This window comes from Myripristis murdjan, chromosome 9, assembly GCF_902150065.1.
Source record: "Myripristis murdjan chromosome 9, fMyrMur1.1, whole genome shotgun sequence".
Classification (NCBI taxonomy): Eukaryota; Metazoa; Chordata; class Actinopteri; order Holocentriformes; family Holocentridae; genus Myripristis; species Myripristis murdjan.
In genome coordinates, this window is record NC_043988.1 from 6,859,286 (window position 1) to 6,876,055 (window position 16,770).

General features: G+C 42.2%; 1 protein-coding gene across 1 annotated transcript in view; it reads right to left on the minus strand.

Annotated features, from left to right (window-relative positions):
* The window catches only part of galnt9 (polypeptide N-acetylgalactosaminyltransferase 9), an 85,214-nt gene that overhangs the window by 35,160 nt on the left and 33,284 nt on the right, over nucleotides 1–16,770 (minus strand). Inside the window, exon 5 of the mRNA XM_030060258.1 lies at nucleotides 8,769–8,966. Within this exon, the coding sequence (XP_029916118.1) occupies nucleotides 8,769–8,966 (198 nt within the window). The remainder of the gene's footprint in view (nucleotides 1–8,768; nucleotides 8,967–16,770) is intronic.

Consider the following 16,770-nt stretch of genomic DNA (forward strand, 5'->3'; position numbering starts at 1 on the left):
TGATTATTGTTAATAATGGTGGTTATGATACCTAATTACGGCCGGAGGTTATAGTTCACATTCCTTTCAAGTCAGGAAATACATCACTGCTTGTACACTTGTAGTTGCATTTACACCCTCTCTGTGTCTCTTGTTCACTCTCTATCTCATGCACACACACACAAACAGTCTGTACACACCACAGAATCAGCCCATTTTTTCTTATCTACTCATTCCTCATTAATTATCTCGCCAAAATGAACTAAATGGTCAAGCATGACAAGACTGCACAATTCTTTTCCGTCAGCGGATAAAACGTTAAAAAAATGATGTTGACAATTTGAAGTCTGCACTGTGATTAGCTAATCAATCAAACTCATTTTAATCCTCCTTAGTTCATTGCAAGTTCTAACTTTGCTTTAAGGTAATATATATATATATATATATATATATATATATCCTTGCTTGCAGCCTTATGTAATCTTATTGATTGATGCAGCCTGATACAGTCTTGTTTAAATTATGAGGTTGTGATGGGGAGGCTTTCAAGTACCATTATTTGCTTGCACTGTGAAGATAGAAAAAAGACAGGCTATAGCACACATTCAGCCCCCTTCACCTCATCTTCTCTCCTCTCTCGACAAGTGACCTACCTTGCCTGTCTGTACAGTGCAAACTTTGAGCAGCACGGCAAATCACAGAAATAGAAAGCCCTTTAACCCAAATGTGGAACGGGTTGTGGCGGCATGAGTTGGCTTTCTTGTTATGCATCGATTTTGAATCCTCCCTTTGGAATATGCTTCCTGGCGATGAAAGGCAGTCAGACAGTGTCAGTGTTTAAGTCTGGACCCAGGACTCAGGGCCTACACAGCAGCACACACACATGCACAAACACGCACACACACATACACACACACACACCCACATGCACGCAGCCTCTGACCTCCTAAAATTGATCCTGTTTCGTTCTGTAAAGCACTTCTTAGAAGCACTTCCAAAATAAAACAGGCTTGAACTGACTTCAGAAGTCAGAGTACGTATGATGAGGAACCAGCGGCTCCTGAGTGACCACGCTTTGTTACTTTTGTTTCACCCTTGACATGCATTTGTGCTACTTTTTGGCATAACGGGTGATGCTGTGAAAAAGTATTCCCTGCCATACCGATTTTCCTCATTTTTACACATTTTTCGCAGAGTTTTTTTTGCTGTAGTTTGAGGATGCCGTAGAGAAGAGACAAAATAGATACCAAAGATTGGTGCTTATCTCATTTGTCTGGTGAGCAAGGTGATCAAACATGCAATATTCAGGCGTGAAAAAGTAATTCCCCTGCTAAAGCCAATTAACTGAAGCCAATTAAAGGGATAATTAGAGCCAGCTGTTTCTGCAAAAATGCAGAAAATGCAAGGGTTTAATACTTTGACAGTGCATGTGGGTACCATTACATATTTGCATTTGTCTTTATGAACATATATGAACACAAAAACATGTTAAAGTGTTACTTTGTCGGTAAACGCTCCTTGCTGTGGTGTTTCTGTTAATAGAGTTTGAGCTTCTGCAGTCATGGTGTCTATCGTGGCTCCTGCTAAGTCAGAGATGGGATGAAAGCAAGATAGTTCACTAACAGTCTCTCCACTCTCACATTTTCTCCACTGAAAAAAAAAGTGCTATATTAACAGTATTGCCCTCCCTACTCTCTCTGGAGATCACTGAAAAGCATTGTGGGAAATGTAGGAAATCACTAACTGAAGAAGTAGCTTGAGGGGAAGTTGTTACACCAAAAAAATTGCAAAGTACACTTTGCACAAAGTTACTCCAGGAACTCACAGACTGATGATATTTAATAGCATAAGGGTACCCAAGGGTGGATTTTTCCTTTAATGTCATGAGGTTTAGTTATTTTGAGTTTACAGATGGCCAGCCTGCGGGGCTCATCCTACCGTCGCACTATTTAACTTTGGCCCCTAAATCAGTTGCTTGCAGTATGTGGTATGCGCAGACAGCCTTATGAAGCTCCAATGCGTATGTAGGTGATCTGCCAAGGAGAGCATTTTCATTTCAGCTTCCTGCTCCCCCCAGATGAAGATGCTACTGTTGCATGTGACTTGTCTCACCAGAAAGTTTAACTCTATCTGTGTGACCTCTTACTCAAAACGTGAGATTCTTTGATGGCCCAAATGCACTAAGAAATAGTGCAAACTGCCTGACGTGGACAGTGGTTTATGAATTAAAGGTGTGAAATTGCACATATCTGCTATTTTGTATTTGTTGTTATCCAGTTTGTTATTGTGAAATGTGCTCACCCAGATGTAGGCATCAAAACATCAGGTCATCTTTATTTGTCAAAATCTGTGTGCTCGTGGTGTCAGTGCTTGAACTGCAGCAGCACCTTTGGTCCTGTTTAAAGGTGCACTATGGAAAAATGCATACTTGCGATGGTGAGGACCCTTTCGACTCAGCCGTCCACAAAAACATGGAGTAAGCACATAATTTGATGGTTTGGTGCATATGGTTTTCATTGTCAGACCACCTCACCGGTAGATTTTTTTTTCCAGTCGAGTCTGAAGGGCTCTCACATTTTACATAGTGCACCTTTAAGTTCTTTCAGCCACTAATGGGAAGGTTTATTTTTAACCTCTCTATATCGAAGGAATGGTTCCATTAAGCAAGCTTCCTCTACTCACCCCCTCTCTGCATCACATTCATGCACATACACACATTCACACCTGGGAGCTTTGTTGCTTAAGTACACCTCAGTGGTAATTGCTGAGGGAGGAGTCAGTGCTGCTCTTTCCAATATCTCCCTCCTGCAGAGCTCTGGACTCGGGCCCACCTCCAGCCCTGGGACCCATGGAGGAAAATCATGTGTGTTTATCATGCCTCCTTATCAATAAATAACGTTAACATATCACCTTATTATATCGCACCATATATTGTTCTGTCATGTTTATCGTAAAGAAGCCTACTCAGTATATCTTCCACACATTGTATCACGTTCACACCAATGTATAAGTTTTAGTGGATTGATTTGTTTGTTTATTGTTTGTTGTGCTTATCATTACTAAATCGGTGTATTATAACTATAGACGCCACTGTATTACAGGTTACAGAGTGAAAAGGGTTTCATGCCACGTAACCTCTGCTTTCCACAGCCCCTTCTCACATTTTCAGAGGCTCAAGTTCTCCAACAGTAACGCCAAGTTAAACACTGCAAGCTTAATATTTCAATATAACTGGAACTTATAAAGTTAGGTAACATAAAGCTAAGCAGCAAATGACTAGGTAATTTCAGCTAATGTTACTTTGCTCACAACATTAGCATAGCTAACGTTGACGTTAACGTCAGCAAACTCAAAAGTTATTTGCTGCTTAACATTACGTTATCTAACTTTATGTGTTATAGCTATATCGGAATATTATGGTTGTATTATTTACCGTGGTGTTTTCGGTGGTGGTCTTCAGAATCTTTGACACAATGAAGTATAACGAGGCAGACATGCTATCGTCCTTTCTGGTGGACACAGCTCTGAACTCTGAATTCACATATCCCCTTAATAGGTGTTTTATCACAGGAATGGGGATTCAAACTTGCAACCTTCTAGTCACAATATTTCTTTAACTGTTAAGCTAGTGTAAGAACTTAATCCTGCGCTTAAAGTCATACTTCCTTAGGAACTGCTCACACCACTGCATTTACACTAGTCTCCTTGGCTACAGGGTGTCCATTAAAAGATTTGTAAAAAGTGTTAACCTTATAACAACAGGAGCCTGTCTCTGCTCGACCTAAATGGAACAGAACCTTCATTAGTATCATTAGTAACACCTGTGTTAACCTGCTAGCTCATGTCAAAATGGCTGCTTTGAACAAGGTCAACTGCCCTGGGTTTGGAGTACCAATAATTTTGTTCCCCCTTACACCTGTGTACTGAGGAATGACAGTAAATAAAATCTTGAAAAAATATTTTAGCTAACAATAACAGCAATAAATGTAAGGCTCCAGTTATTAAGCTAACTACCTTAGCCTGGGCTAGCCACCACACCTTGCCCTGTGTGTAAAACACCAAATACTTCAAAACTGTTGTGGTTATTTTCCCACAATTAACACTGGCTCTCTGTTAAAACCAAGGGCTCTAGTTTCACAGACCAGGCGAGGCGGGGGCGTAGCGCAGATGCGCTTCGCCAACTGGGTGTGGCCAGGCGGATTTTCCAAGTTTGGCACGCCGTTCTCGGTGGCGCAAGTACTCCGCTGTCCCTCCTACCGGCGGAGGGGAGGAGAGAAGGCGTGGAGTGGGTTTGACACAGCCGATTCACATTTAACCAATCAAATGAGCCCCTGTCCTCGCCTTTAAAATGCGCTGCGTGAAGGCGTAATGAAAGTTTACACAGCTGACAAGGAGGTCTACTGCCGCAGGCGGAGCGGAGCCCAGGAGACAGGCGCGGAGCGGAGACCGGCGAGCAGTGCGGACACGTCACCAAAACCTCACAGGCAGGCTTCCGGAATGTCAGACACATGAACAATGCAATAAATACCGAAAAAAACACTATTCAATGCTACGATCACAATCAGCACATACATATATCTCCATATCAACTGTCCCGTCACAGCTGATGTCAGATCAAAGGAGATTGGCACCGTTTGTGCTGATTGTGAGGTTTTGGTGATGTGCGCCAGGCAGCCAAACTTCCACTGCGCCGGCTCCGCTCCTCCTTGCGCTGAAAGTAGACGTGGTTTCAGATGGCGAGCTTTTGGCGCACCTCGGCGAAGCCTTTTGGCACGAAACTGTCACTGCGCCAAGCCGATTCTGTCGGCACCTCCCGCCGCTGCGGCGCCACTCCCATCTCGGCGAACCTCCGCCTGCGAAACTTGGAAACTGTCCGCCTCTGCCGTTTCGCCGGTCGAAACTAGCTCTGCGCGGGGTTCGCCTCACTGCGCCACCCCGCGCTGCGCCGGGAAACTAGAGCCCCAAGTGTTTCTTTGTGTAGATGTGAGTTGTATTTAATCCATTTTAGCCAATTCCATGATGTCTACAATGCTGTGGTCCAAGTTGAGAGGCCATATCATTTGGTAGTGTCTTTTTGAGATATTAGTCTGACCCAAAGGAAAAACGGTGCAGGCAGAAAAGTGTTTATTTTCAAAACATATTGCTTCCTAAATTAATCAACTCTCCCTGTTTTTTGTAAATTGTTGGCAAGTGGCCATGGTATAAGTGCAATAATTCACTCCTAAGTGTCCTGAAGTGCTTCACGTCCAGTTCTTGGATTAATTCTCCATATCAACACACCTAAAAGTGCACCATCACCTACACATTTAGCCCTTATTCAACTGAGAAAACATTAGTCTATTCCCTTATCAAAACCATCCACCACCCCCTGTCGAGTGCAGTCAATAAGCACTGTACTTACCAAAGACAAGCTCTTCTTAAAAAAAAAAAAAAAAAAAAAAAAAAAATCCCTTAAATGGTTATAACCTCATACTCTCAGCATGAGGCTGCGTGGGGCCCTCTCGCACCCGTTTTCTCACTTCATTGTTTGAAAGTGTCCAAACAGCTGGAAGGGGCTTTGAGTCGGCGCTCTGAGTGGCCACAGAGATTCTGTTGTTGATGGGCAGAAAGCTTGAGGAAACAAGTGGAGGAATGATTTCCAATAGAAATCCTCAAAGCTGACATACTTCAGCTGGCCCTTGAGGTGCTCTGTCCATTTGCAGCAAAGCGTCAGCGGGAAAAACAAGAACCAGCCCTGCCATGTCTGACACCGTCCGCTTATCTGTCTCCCGTTTCAATTCTAGGAGCTACCACTCACGAAAACACCATTTTATTGGTTCTTTGATACCATAAGATATACAGTATTTGCTGCCAGGGTATTTTCTTTCAACTGTCATCAGATTATTTGCTCATATGAGACAAATCAAATGAAACCATTATTGCTTAGCCTACGCTGGACCCAGCAAGGTAATGAAACTTTGTAATTTTTTTATTTTTTTTTTTTGTTGTTGTTGCCCTTGGTCATATGGACTGTCTGTGCAAGTTTTAGCTTTCACTGGAATATTGGAAATAATAATAAAAAAAAGCATTATGGCATCAAGCAAAAGTCTATTTCATGTCCCCAATCTGCTTAAAATGCAGCAGCTTGGACTTTAGCGGATATAGATAAATAAAATCACATCATTCCCATCCTTGCATTTCTTTGGCAGTTGCTGTTGGGTTTCGAATTGATTTAAAGATTTCACTCATGACTTTTAAAGCATGATTAAGTCTGGCCCCAAACTATACTGCAGACCTCTGGACTCCCCAAGGGCCAGTGTGCAGCCTCAGATCCTCAGGCACTGCTCTTCCAAAGTCTAATCTTAATACCAAAGGTGATCAGACTATTGGCTGTGGAACGACCTGCCTGAGGAGCTTAAGCTGACTAAATCACTATTCTATCTTGCAAATTACTTCTTAAAACTTAGTTTTATACACTTGCCTGTGTGAGACTGCCTTTACTTTTATCCTAAGTATGATGTTTGCTTTTATTTGATTATTAAAGCACTTTGCAGACTCTCTTTGAAAGAAAGTGCAATACAAATGCAATTTATCTTATTAAAAGGCCCTGTGATGGGATGGCAAATGTCTGCACAAGATTATTTATGTCACATAAATCTGCCTTGCCAGGGTGTTATTGGTCTTACTGGTTGAATGCTGTCTAACTACGTTTTAGAGCACCGCTATCACTGTGCTGCACATAGACTCATTAGGAATTAATTTGGATGTATATGAATTTGCACATTTTACTGGAACTTTTACTGGAAGTCGATTCTTTCAAAATGTTTGCTGGCAAACTAAAGGGTATGATGTCAAACACATCTTAGGTATTTATTTTTTTTTTAATGGTTACAAAGTAGAAAAAATTGTTTTATTTTGATTTTCTTTTTCTTTCTTTTTCTTTTTCTTTCTTTTTTTTTTTTTTTTTTTTTTTTAAATTGATGAACCTCAGGGTGCTTAATCTCCGCCCCTAAACAATTTAAAAGGATTCTGGAAGTTTTTCATTTGCAATGTTTCATTGTTTCAGCCTTAATTCTGAATTCTGAATTTTACATTCAAGTATGCACTGAGCTCACAGTCACATTTGCAGCCCAGCGGTGCCATGAATATGGAAAAGATGAAAACCAATAGCTAAGCTGCTTCATGCTGGCTTTGGTTTGACCTTGCATGCTTGGCTCCTTCACCAGCTGTGGCTCTACACTACAGACTAAAACAAACAAGCTTAGCTACTTCAGTTTAAAGCAGCATTTGAACAAATTGTTCTCTGGGTTTCTTTGAGGAATTTTAGAGATTTTAAAAAGGACATACTACGACTAGTTGTACTAGCTCAGTGCTGACTAAATGCAGTGAAATTTGTTTCCTTCCATATCCCTGAGAAACACTCATGCCTGTATGCATTCATTGGAGTGATCTGAACTCTGGCCCTTTTTTAACAGACATGGACACATGTCTCAAGCTCAATTTTGAATTGCTGTTCATATTTCTATATGTTCAGATATGTGTATGTTCATATTTATTCAAGGATGAAGCAACATGTTCAGAGCAACAAAAGACATCTCATCCATTTTTGTATCTGTGCTTCTCCCTCTTGTTTTGAACTTGGACTTTGAGTGTCGCCTGAGTTGAGGCGTTTCTCCAGATACCAAACAAGTCGGCTATTTGTCTTTCTTTCCACTGTTGTGTCTTGCTGTCCTCCATACTAATGCCGCTCTGCCAAGAAGCCAAAATTATGATGACTGTCTCAGGAAAATGATGTGATTTACTTACTGTCATGGCAAGGAAAACACATTCTGATTCAAACACAAATACGAATCAAATGTATGTTACATGCCTTGGAGTCCAATTTAATATCACATATCCATGTGGTACGTGTAGGAATAAAAAAAAGAAAAAAAAGAATAAATGGCACATCGATTAGAAAATGTCAAATCTGTGTCACATGGGAGGGAAAAATCAGAACTGGACAATTTTCTGCTTTGTGAGCACGGTGTTCGACTGTTGTTGTGATCAAACCCGTGATCTCCAGATTACAGGATAATCTCTCTATCCACCAGGCCACTATACACGATGCTAATAAAAATCAATAACCAGGAAGGCGTGGTGCCGCTGCCAAAGCAGTCTGACTGAAATCAGTGGGATCTGCTTGATCCCAGCATGGTGTAAATCACAGGCTAATATTCTTTAATGCTTAAGAATTGCTCTGCAAGTTCAACAGTAACCTCCGGTCTTCAGATAAAGAATTCACTTCATGAATAATAAATACAGTCCAAGCAAAGGACTTAGTATTGCCTCGACCTTGCCCGAGCCAAACAGATGTTGATTGTAATATAGGGCTTCTGCCGAGCAATATGATCGTCTACGCCATTCCTGAATGAATTAAAAAGCAATTCATTTCACTTAGGATGCAGTCAAACTTTTTCCTCCAGTATAATCAATTCTAAGATTATACAGAAACATGATAAGAGCGGCGCACTCCTCCAATCAGCAGCCTTGTAAAGGAATGTACGGCTTATGTGCAACACACAATTACATTAATGACACGGTATCGGCATGGCTGCATCCTGTGCTCCTGCATCAAAATGAAGATATTCATCATGGTAATTAGACAGCTTTCCATGGGAGGCTTGCCTCATGTGTTTGGGTGGTACATCAGAACACAGAGCCCTTAATTTGATGGCTCCACACATGAATAAGTCATATCCTGGGGCTATCCATATTTCATCAAACATCCTCATCTATAATGGACGCTGTACTGCAGCCGAGGCCCTCACCTGATAGGGGCTGTCTCATCGCCCTTGTCCAGCCACTCCTGAGGGGGGATGATGTACATGCACCACAGCCCCCAGTTGTAGCCATGGGCAGCGTTGGCGTACTGCTGCACCTCAAACGTGTTGTACTTGATGTTGTCTATGGCGGGGAGAATGATGCGGGTGTGATCCTCCTTCATCCTGGTCAGAATAGGTTCAGCCCTTTACATACAAAAAGAGAGAGAGTTATGAGCTGACGTTATGAATTAGGTACGCATGACCTTTATGGTGTAGTCGGTGCCATCGGTGAGAAGTAAACAAACTTTTATGAGGCAAATAATGACTCATTAATATTATAACAATGTAAATTATACGAGAATCAAGTGTGACCAGGTCAGTAACTGTGAATGCTGTGACTGTGGTTTCTCAGCAAGCATTTACCTGGACATGTCAATTTCAGCTTCAAACCGCATAACCTCAAAATTTTCACAATATATTCTTCAGTAAAAAAAAAAAAAAAAAATCATATTAACCTCTTGATCTCTTTATCTGTTGTTGTTCTGGGTGGGTGGCCATCTGCCTCGACCATTTATGGCTGCAGCATTACATCAAGTAGAAATAATCTAGACATCTTGTTCATCATTTTATACACATTTCCCAGTAATTCAGCAGGATGTGTCTGGTATCTTAGGAAATCTTGAAAATTACACTAGAATTTAAAATAAAGTTCTATTTTGACTAAAGCTTGGCTAAGCAGCAATGACCAACCCACCCGTGGGCGCAGTAGAGTTGAAGAGGTTAACAGTGCTCTAGGCGAAATTGCTAATGATCGATTGAAATGAGGACGGTTTAGATGCAAAACTATGGCATAAGCTTTTAATCTATCAGTAAGTTGGGCCAATGATATGTAGATTCACACTGTTAAGCTCCCAATAAGTAATTTTATTCTCTTTTTTGAGGCTCAAAAAAGGATGTTGAGCCTCAAAAGGCTTTTTTAAGGTTCAAAAAAGAGAATAAAATTATTTATTGGGAGCTTAACAGTTGCAGACCTCGCTCCTTTGTACCCAGCACTGAACAATTTTTTCTCTTGCACCTGAATAATTTGTCTGGATGTGCGCACACTCGGCCCTTCTTTTGAACCATATAGATTCAACCATCAAATCTCATGCTTATTCCAAACTTTTTGTAGCTTTGCAGCTACAAAGCACTACAGATATTGTCTCAACTTTAATTTTTTTCCTCCTATGTTTAGATGGTCGAATCAACATATATAAAACATCACAGCGATTCCTGGGATTCGTTTCCCACTACAGTGTGCGATATGAAGGCTTTGCAAAATGAATTCTGTGTGGGACAACAAATAATATCACATCGTATCATATTATGTATCTTGCACTCATGAAAACAAAATGTCAAAATATGACACTTATCTGGACGAGGGACTTGATAAGAAGCAGAACCTGATAAAGTAAAAACACAAATGAAAAGAAAGGCTTGGTCTGCTCCTGTGGAAAACAAGCCACTTTCTGTTTCTTTTTTTTTTTTTTTCCATGTCAAAGGTTGCCAGTTAGGTTCAGAAAAGCCTTGTTCCAAAGCCATTCTTCATCGCATGGCTTTTGCTCCGGGGCTGCTTTGGCCGGCACACTTTGTTTCATAGCACAACAAACGGAGAGCAGATTTCTGGTGCTCATGGTCGTTGGAGTGGTCAGTCGCATCAATGCCATAGCTGCCTGCACTACAGGACGCGGCACAGGGAAGAATGGAAGCTACTGCCAGCGCTGGCCCCAGTCATCTGCATGTTGACAGAATAACCAAGCCAATGCATATGCTGAATTCTTCATATCATATGCTTCTATAGCTACAAGGAAGCTGCACTTACGAAATGATAAATGTATCTCACAAGAATTACTCCCACATTCCAACTTTCCCTCTAGCTCTCCACCCACTGTCTTCCTTTTTCTGTCTCCTCTTGTCTGATTCCTGCTGTCTCTCCCTCCCTCTCTCCCCATCTAAGTCTTAAAAAAAATCCCAGCCCATTTATCTTTCAAAAGCAAAATTACTCCTTATCACAGGAAGGTAGGGGACAGAGAGTACGGGGGGAATGGATCCAAATGGAACTATATGTGATGATGTCAGTAAAATATGACTAAGGGAAGCAGTGCTTAGAGAAAGCTATCATTTAATAACGTCAGAGCGGTTGGTAAAAGTACTTCAGTCGCCATTCTAAAAGATTGGCAGATGGCAGGACGGGTTCTTTCTTTATTATGAAGGCATAATGTTGTTTGAGAGCTTTCCCGTTGCATCTGCCATTTCTGGCTTTCTAAACACCCATAGATGTTGATGTAGGTGCAGGAGGAGTGATATCGTGGCAAATAAAAAGGGGAGTAAACCATGACTTACAGTCAATAGTCATCATATGGCAAACTGAGATTCTCCTCCGGCAAAAAATGACCCCATATGGCATTTGCACAGCAGCTTATTATGACCTATAGTTACGTTTTAAAGTTAAGCGACCTCAAGCGGTTCTGTAATTATGCCCCTGTTGGTCATATTAGAGACACTGTTGTGGGTTGTATTAGAGAGCTGGAATAAACAACCTATTTGGCTGTATGGTCTGGAGGACTTGGTAGGCATCAAAATGAACAAAAAGGGAAGGAAAAAAAGGGTTTTCAGAGAGGCATTAATTTGTGCTTTTTCCCCCTATGAGAAAATGCAACATTAAAAGGTAGTAAGCTCTACTGTGCCAGTGAAACGGTGAACAGTACACCCCCTGCTACATATGTGTGTTGTTGTCTTTCTGTGATGAAAAACAGCTAATATTGAATCTGAAACTTAAACTTCAAAAACAACTTTTTGAAGATGAATGGCCTTTGCTGAGAGTTTTTACTACCGCAATTGCGACCGAGTGAGTTCTGTTAGAAACCTTTTGATGTTTTAAAGCTGCTGCCCAGCAAGCAGTCATGTTACTTTGACTCATTGAGTCATTCCATTATCTGAAAAGTACAGCATGAGCAAACCCTGGCCACCGAAGGCCAATGTCTCATATACAACAAGTATGTGCTGCAGCAAAGGCTTCGCTGCAGCCTTGAAGAGGTATTATTTAACCAGCCTCCGTTGAGCCTTATATAGCTCTTGACGTAGCTTGTTTGTGTGACTACCTCCGAGCACGAGCCGAGGTGTTGCTGCTGGCAAACCTCCTTTCTCCATTCCCTAACCTTGAGAAGACCCCTGTGCCATCCAACCCTCTGCATGTCTCCCATTCATCTTCCTCCGTCCTTGAGATCCTCAAACACCCCAGAGCCAGCTAGCAGCTACCTCAGGGATCCCGCGGTTGATAAGATAGAGACGCTCTGGAAATGAGAACGCATCTGCTTTTGACAGATGAGCCTGTGCTATGAGCCTGTCCCCCTCCTCTATCTGCCATTTTATCTGCATACCACCAAGGGGGTTATTCATCCACATCTGACCAAATCATATTCAATTTCATATTCCAATAGGAGTTTCCGCCCCCCTGCTCATAATGACTCATCATCCAATATTATGAATACATTTTGACTGGTGTTGCTGTGAGCCCCACCATGCTGTTTCTTGTTGTGGTTCAAACTGTAGGAGAAGGTTTTTTGATTTATTAACTCTTCTTGGGTGACTGTTTGTCCTTGTTAATAGCTTGTACCTTTGGACAACTTCAAATCAGGCTGCGCACACACTGTGCAGCATTAAACAAACGGGATGATGTGTCATATTGGAACATCATAAGCCAGAATAAATATCTCTGTGATCTCAATCTGTGTGTGCTTGACTCTGCACAGGAATCTCAGAGGATGCTTCGCTATCTGACCTACCTTTGTCCTATGCTGACAAAAAAGCCTGCAGCACGGCCTTGCGAGATTACAACTTTTTTTTTTATTTAATTTTTAGAGATTAATGGAACTTTGCATCTTGAATTGGGCAAAGATTGTCAAATAGAGAATTATCAGATAATGGGATCTGGCTGCATTCCCACCATGCCCCAAGAAGTGCCTGAAATAAAATAAAAAAATCTTTAATTCTGCCCTGGACCAAACACAGCAGAGCTACCCATGCCGGAAAAAAAGAGACAATTTCAATTTGACATACTGTAGCTTTCATTTATGAGCTAAATTATCTGTATGCTTGAGAGGATGCACACAAGTAGCATGCATGTGTGTGATCTGCGTGCATGCGGAGGACTTTGTGTGATGAGAGGAATCTAAGCCTCCAGTGCCTCCAGCCATTTTCAAGCGCATTAAGTCTCTATAGATCTAAGGCTGTCCAGCCCTCCTGCCTGGCTGTTCCACTGAAAAGATCAGGCATGTATATGTAGAGCTCATATTAAAATTGGCCAGTCTCCTGCGTCCCATAAAAAATGCACAATCCACAGAAGGTGCAGGTATTCCAGTTCATTATGGTGTCAGGGCTTTTGAAGTAGATACTGAAACGCGGAGGCACTGACTGGAAAAGGTTCTTACAGTGCAATGTGGGATTCCATACTACTTCTGAATACATTAGCGCAGGATGTGGATGATATGATGCAAATGTAAAGGCAGCATAAATCTCTGTTGTTTCGGTGTTTTTGGAAGTGTGCCTGGCCCGTGCTCTGTGAAGCACTCACCGTGTAAGCGGCTATAGCCTCCGCTCTCTTTTTCAAGACAGATATAAACACACTGAGCCACAGCCAGCCACTCTGAGCACGAGGAAAGACGCATTACACTTTAGATGAAAAAAATATTTCCCCAGCTCTTGAGATATCTACATACTGTACTATTGAATTTAAAATAATACCATTGTTCATGCATGGCATTTCAAGTAGATAGCGCTCCATGATTTTCATTAATAAAGGAAATATTTATCAGGTATTGATGCTGCATCTCATGTTTCATAATTCAAAAGGGAGGTTGCATTTTTTTTGTCTTATTATTTCCACCAGTTTCTCTAATTTGTAGGGAAATTCACCAGGTCACATGGCATTGGTGCATCCAGCAGTCATCAGAATGCTGGTTTCTGAACCATGTATTTCATTACATCCTCGCCTGCAATGACAGCCCTCTTATCTCCACCACACACTCAGCAGGGAGCGGCAGCTACACTGCTAATCATTAATCATTAATAACCTGAGATTGCAACAGTGCAGGATTTCAAAAACCAAATAAATATCAATTTATCTGCGGCTCTCCACCATAGCCATGCGGTTCAAGCGTGGCGTACAGTAGTTCATAATTACAACGCATTCCCATTTCCTGCCATTAATCCTGTTTATTTACAAAGTGGGGGGAGTGAGGAGAGACTGGCCCTGCCTGAAGCAAGAATGGACAACCTGTGTCTTCAGGATGGATGGATGTGCGGCATTGGGGGAGATGGATTGTGAACATTTAGTTGATGCAATACTGGATTAATGATAGGCAATGATTTCATATCCTCATATAAAGGCAGAGCAAAGCCTTGGAAATAAGACACCATCGCTGCGCTGATGAGACGCGCTTGCTTGTTAACTCCTCATAACCCAGCATAACTCATAACCATGAGGGAACGTGAACCAGCTGTCAGGTTCGCTATACAGTATGATGCAATTACGCTTGTTTTAACAGTAATGTGAATCTACACTTCCCCTGCAAATGTACAGCGCCCCAGGGGGAGCGCCGTGCCAGTGAATCACACCATCGCGATTGAGGGCTGGCAGCATTGTCTTTGGCTCAACAAGCTGGAAGGCTCTGTGCACTGGCGGTGTGCACAAGGTCATTGAGGGAGGCTCATCACAAAATGTAGGGGAACCATCCATCTCACTTATCACTGTATGTGCCGTGGTGAATAATCATATTATGATAAATAGGTTGCCTCTCCCATTGTAACAAATAGATAGCGCGAGTGAATCTATTTGAATAAAGGCCAGCGCCAGAGTGTTTGTATACTCTGCAGATACTGTAAATGCACACGCTCACACACACAAACTGGCACGTACACACACACACACACATAAAGAAATCCGAGCAACACAAACAAGCATCTTACTAGGAATCAAGATGCCTGTCATCTCATCCATTGCTATATCCCCTTTACCCAGCATGTACTTGTAGAAAATCACAAGGATTCAGCTGTACTTTTCATTGACTCCTGCAAATATACCCTCACGTACCAGCAAATCTGATGCGCTGGAACAAAGAACAAAGGCAACAGGTTATCAAAAGAAGAGGGGGGCGGTGGGGGAGTATGTGTTTGTGCGTCGGGGCGGCGGGGGTGGGTGGGTGAAGGAGACTAAGATGCATGTAATTTGACGGCAGCCGGTGAACTAACTCAAAGGAAATTCGCCAATTGAGACTTGGCATGTAAAACAGGAGGTGGCGGGACGGGGCGAACACAGGAAACGATAAGGACGAATCCTACAGAAGGTGACGGGGTCGTGTGGGGGCACAGAAGGCGCATCCATTTTTGAACAAGAACAGATGGGGAAACAGATGAGGGAACCACCGGGGTATCAATTATCATCAGTAATGCACGCGGGCAATGATGCAAACCTCTCTCTTAGTGCTGCTTGTTTGCTGGGCGGCTGGTCGGCTCACCTTGCACAGCCCCCACGCCTGCGGTTCCCATTTAGGCTTTCAAACAGCATGAGGAGGGGGAACAATGAAGGCACTGTACGACCAAGTGCCCCGTTTGCAAGGGTCAAAGGTCACTGCCTTGGTTGTTAAATGGCTGAGCTGAGCGATATGGTAAAAACATCATATTGCAATTATTTTGACAGATACTGCAATTGCATTATTACTCAAGATTTTAGTGGGATTGATCATTTAAGTATCGATTTTTCATTTTCCTTGAATTAAAATGATGAGAATGTGATTTTTGCTGGAGTCTGCACCAAACAAACCTTCCTTTCATGTGGAGAATTCAATTTACAGACTCCATTTTTTTTGTAGACACCTTGTAGACACCACTATATCTCATTTATAATGGGATTTCTTGAAAAAAATAGCAGCTCCTATGATTTGGATATTGTACTTGGCCATTGTGATTTTGATAATATTTCGATCAATGGTTCAGCCCTCGCTACAGCATGTTTCAATTTGGTTGCGCATGCAGAGTCATACTGACATTGGCTTTCACGGGCTTCACGTCATCTTAAGAAAGTGAGAGAGAAACAGTGTGCTTATGTATTATATTCATAAAAACATTGAATATTCTTGTATAAAATGACCTTTCATGTTCTTTTCATGAACTGGAACAGTGTTTCCCTGTTTTCATGTTTGCAACCTGTGAGGCCTGATATGTGAGCGTGGCGGTAGCTAGTTAGCTGAAGTGGCTGAACCGCAGCCAGGGACACCGTAAACAATTTATAACCCAAATGTTTCGCTATGCCCTCCCCCTCCTCCGTCCCACCTTTCCCCCTCCTCCATCCCTCCCTTGCTCTCGCCTGCCTCCCAGACAGCCTCCCAGGGAAAAAAAAAAAAAAACTACGCTCCATCTTCAAATGCTGACAGGATGACAGGCTCAAATTAGGTGCCAATTACAAGTGTTTGAGTGACTTGTTTGGTGGTAAAGCTAAGCGGCAGCCAGACATTGGACTGAGACCCCCAGAAGTAATTTCATAACGCGAAAGAAGCCCAGAGCCTGCGAGTAAAATAATGCAGAAATACACAACATTTGTGCTCTGCTCCCTCTTTAATTATGATCGTGCGCGCCTGTAACAGTGTTTGGCTCTGCTTCGTGTCAGAGGTGTGTATTTGCTAGACAGGTAGTGTCATTTAAACTGGGATGTCTTTTTATTCGGCTCTACCCAAAGGCCACTGCTCACAGTTTAGAGAGAGATGCACAAGGGAAAGCTTATTAACGATAAACCCTTACTCATAATAAGGGTCATTCTGGTGAAAAGTGCTGCCTCAGTTACAATTGCCAGGGCTTATGTTCACTGCTTGGCCTGGCACTACGTCAAAATGCCTCGGGAAGACTGCACTGCATATTTCACGGATAATAATCTAAGATGACAGCCCGTGTATTGAAAATATAAAACGCAAAGCAC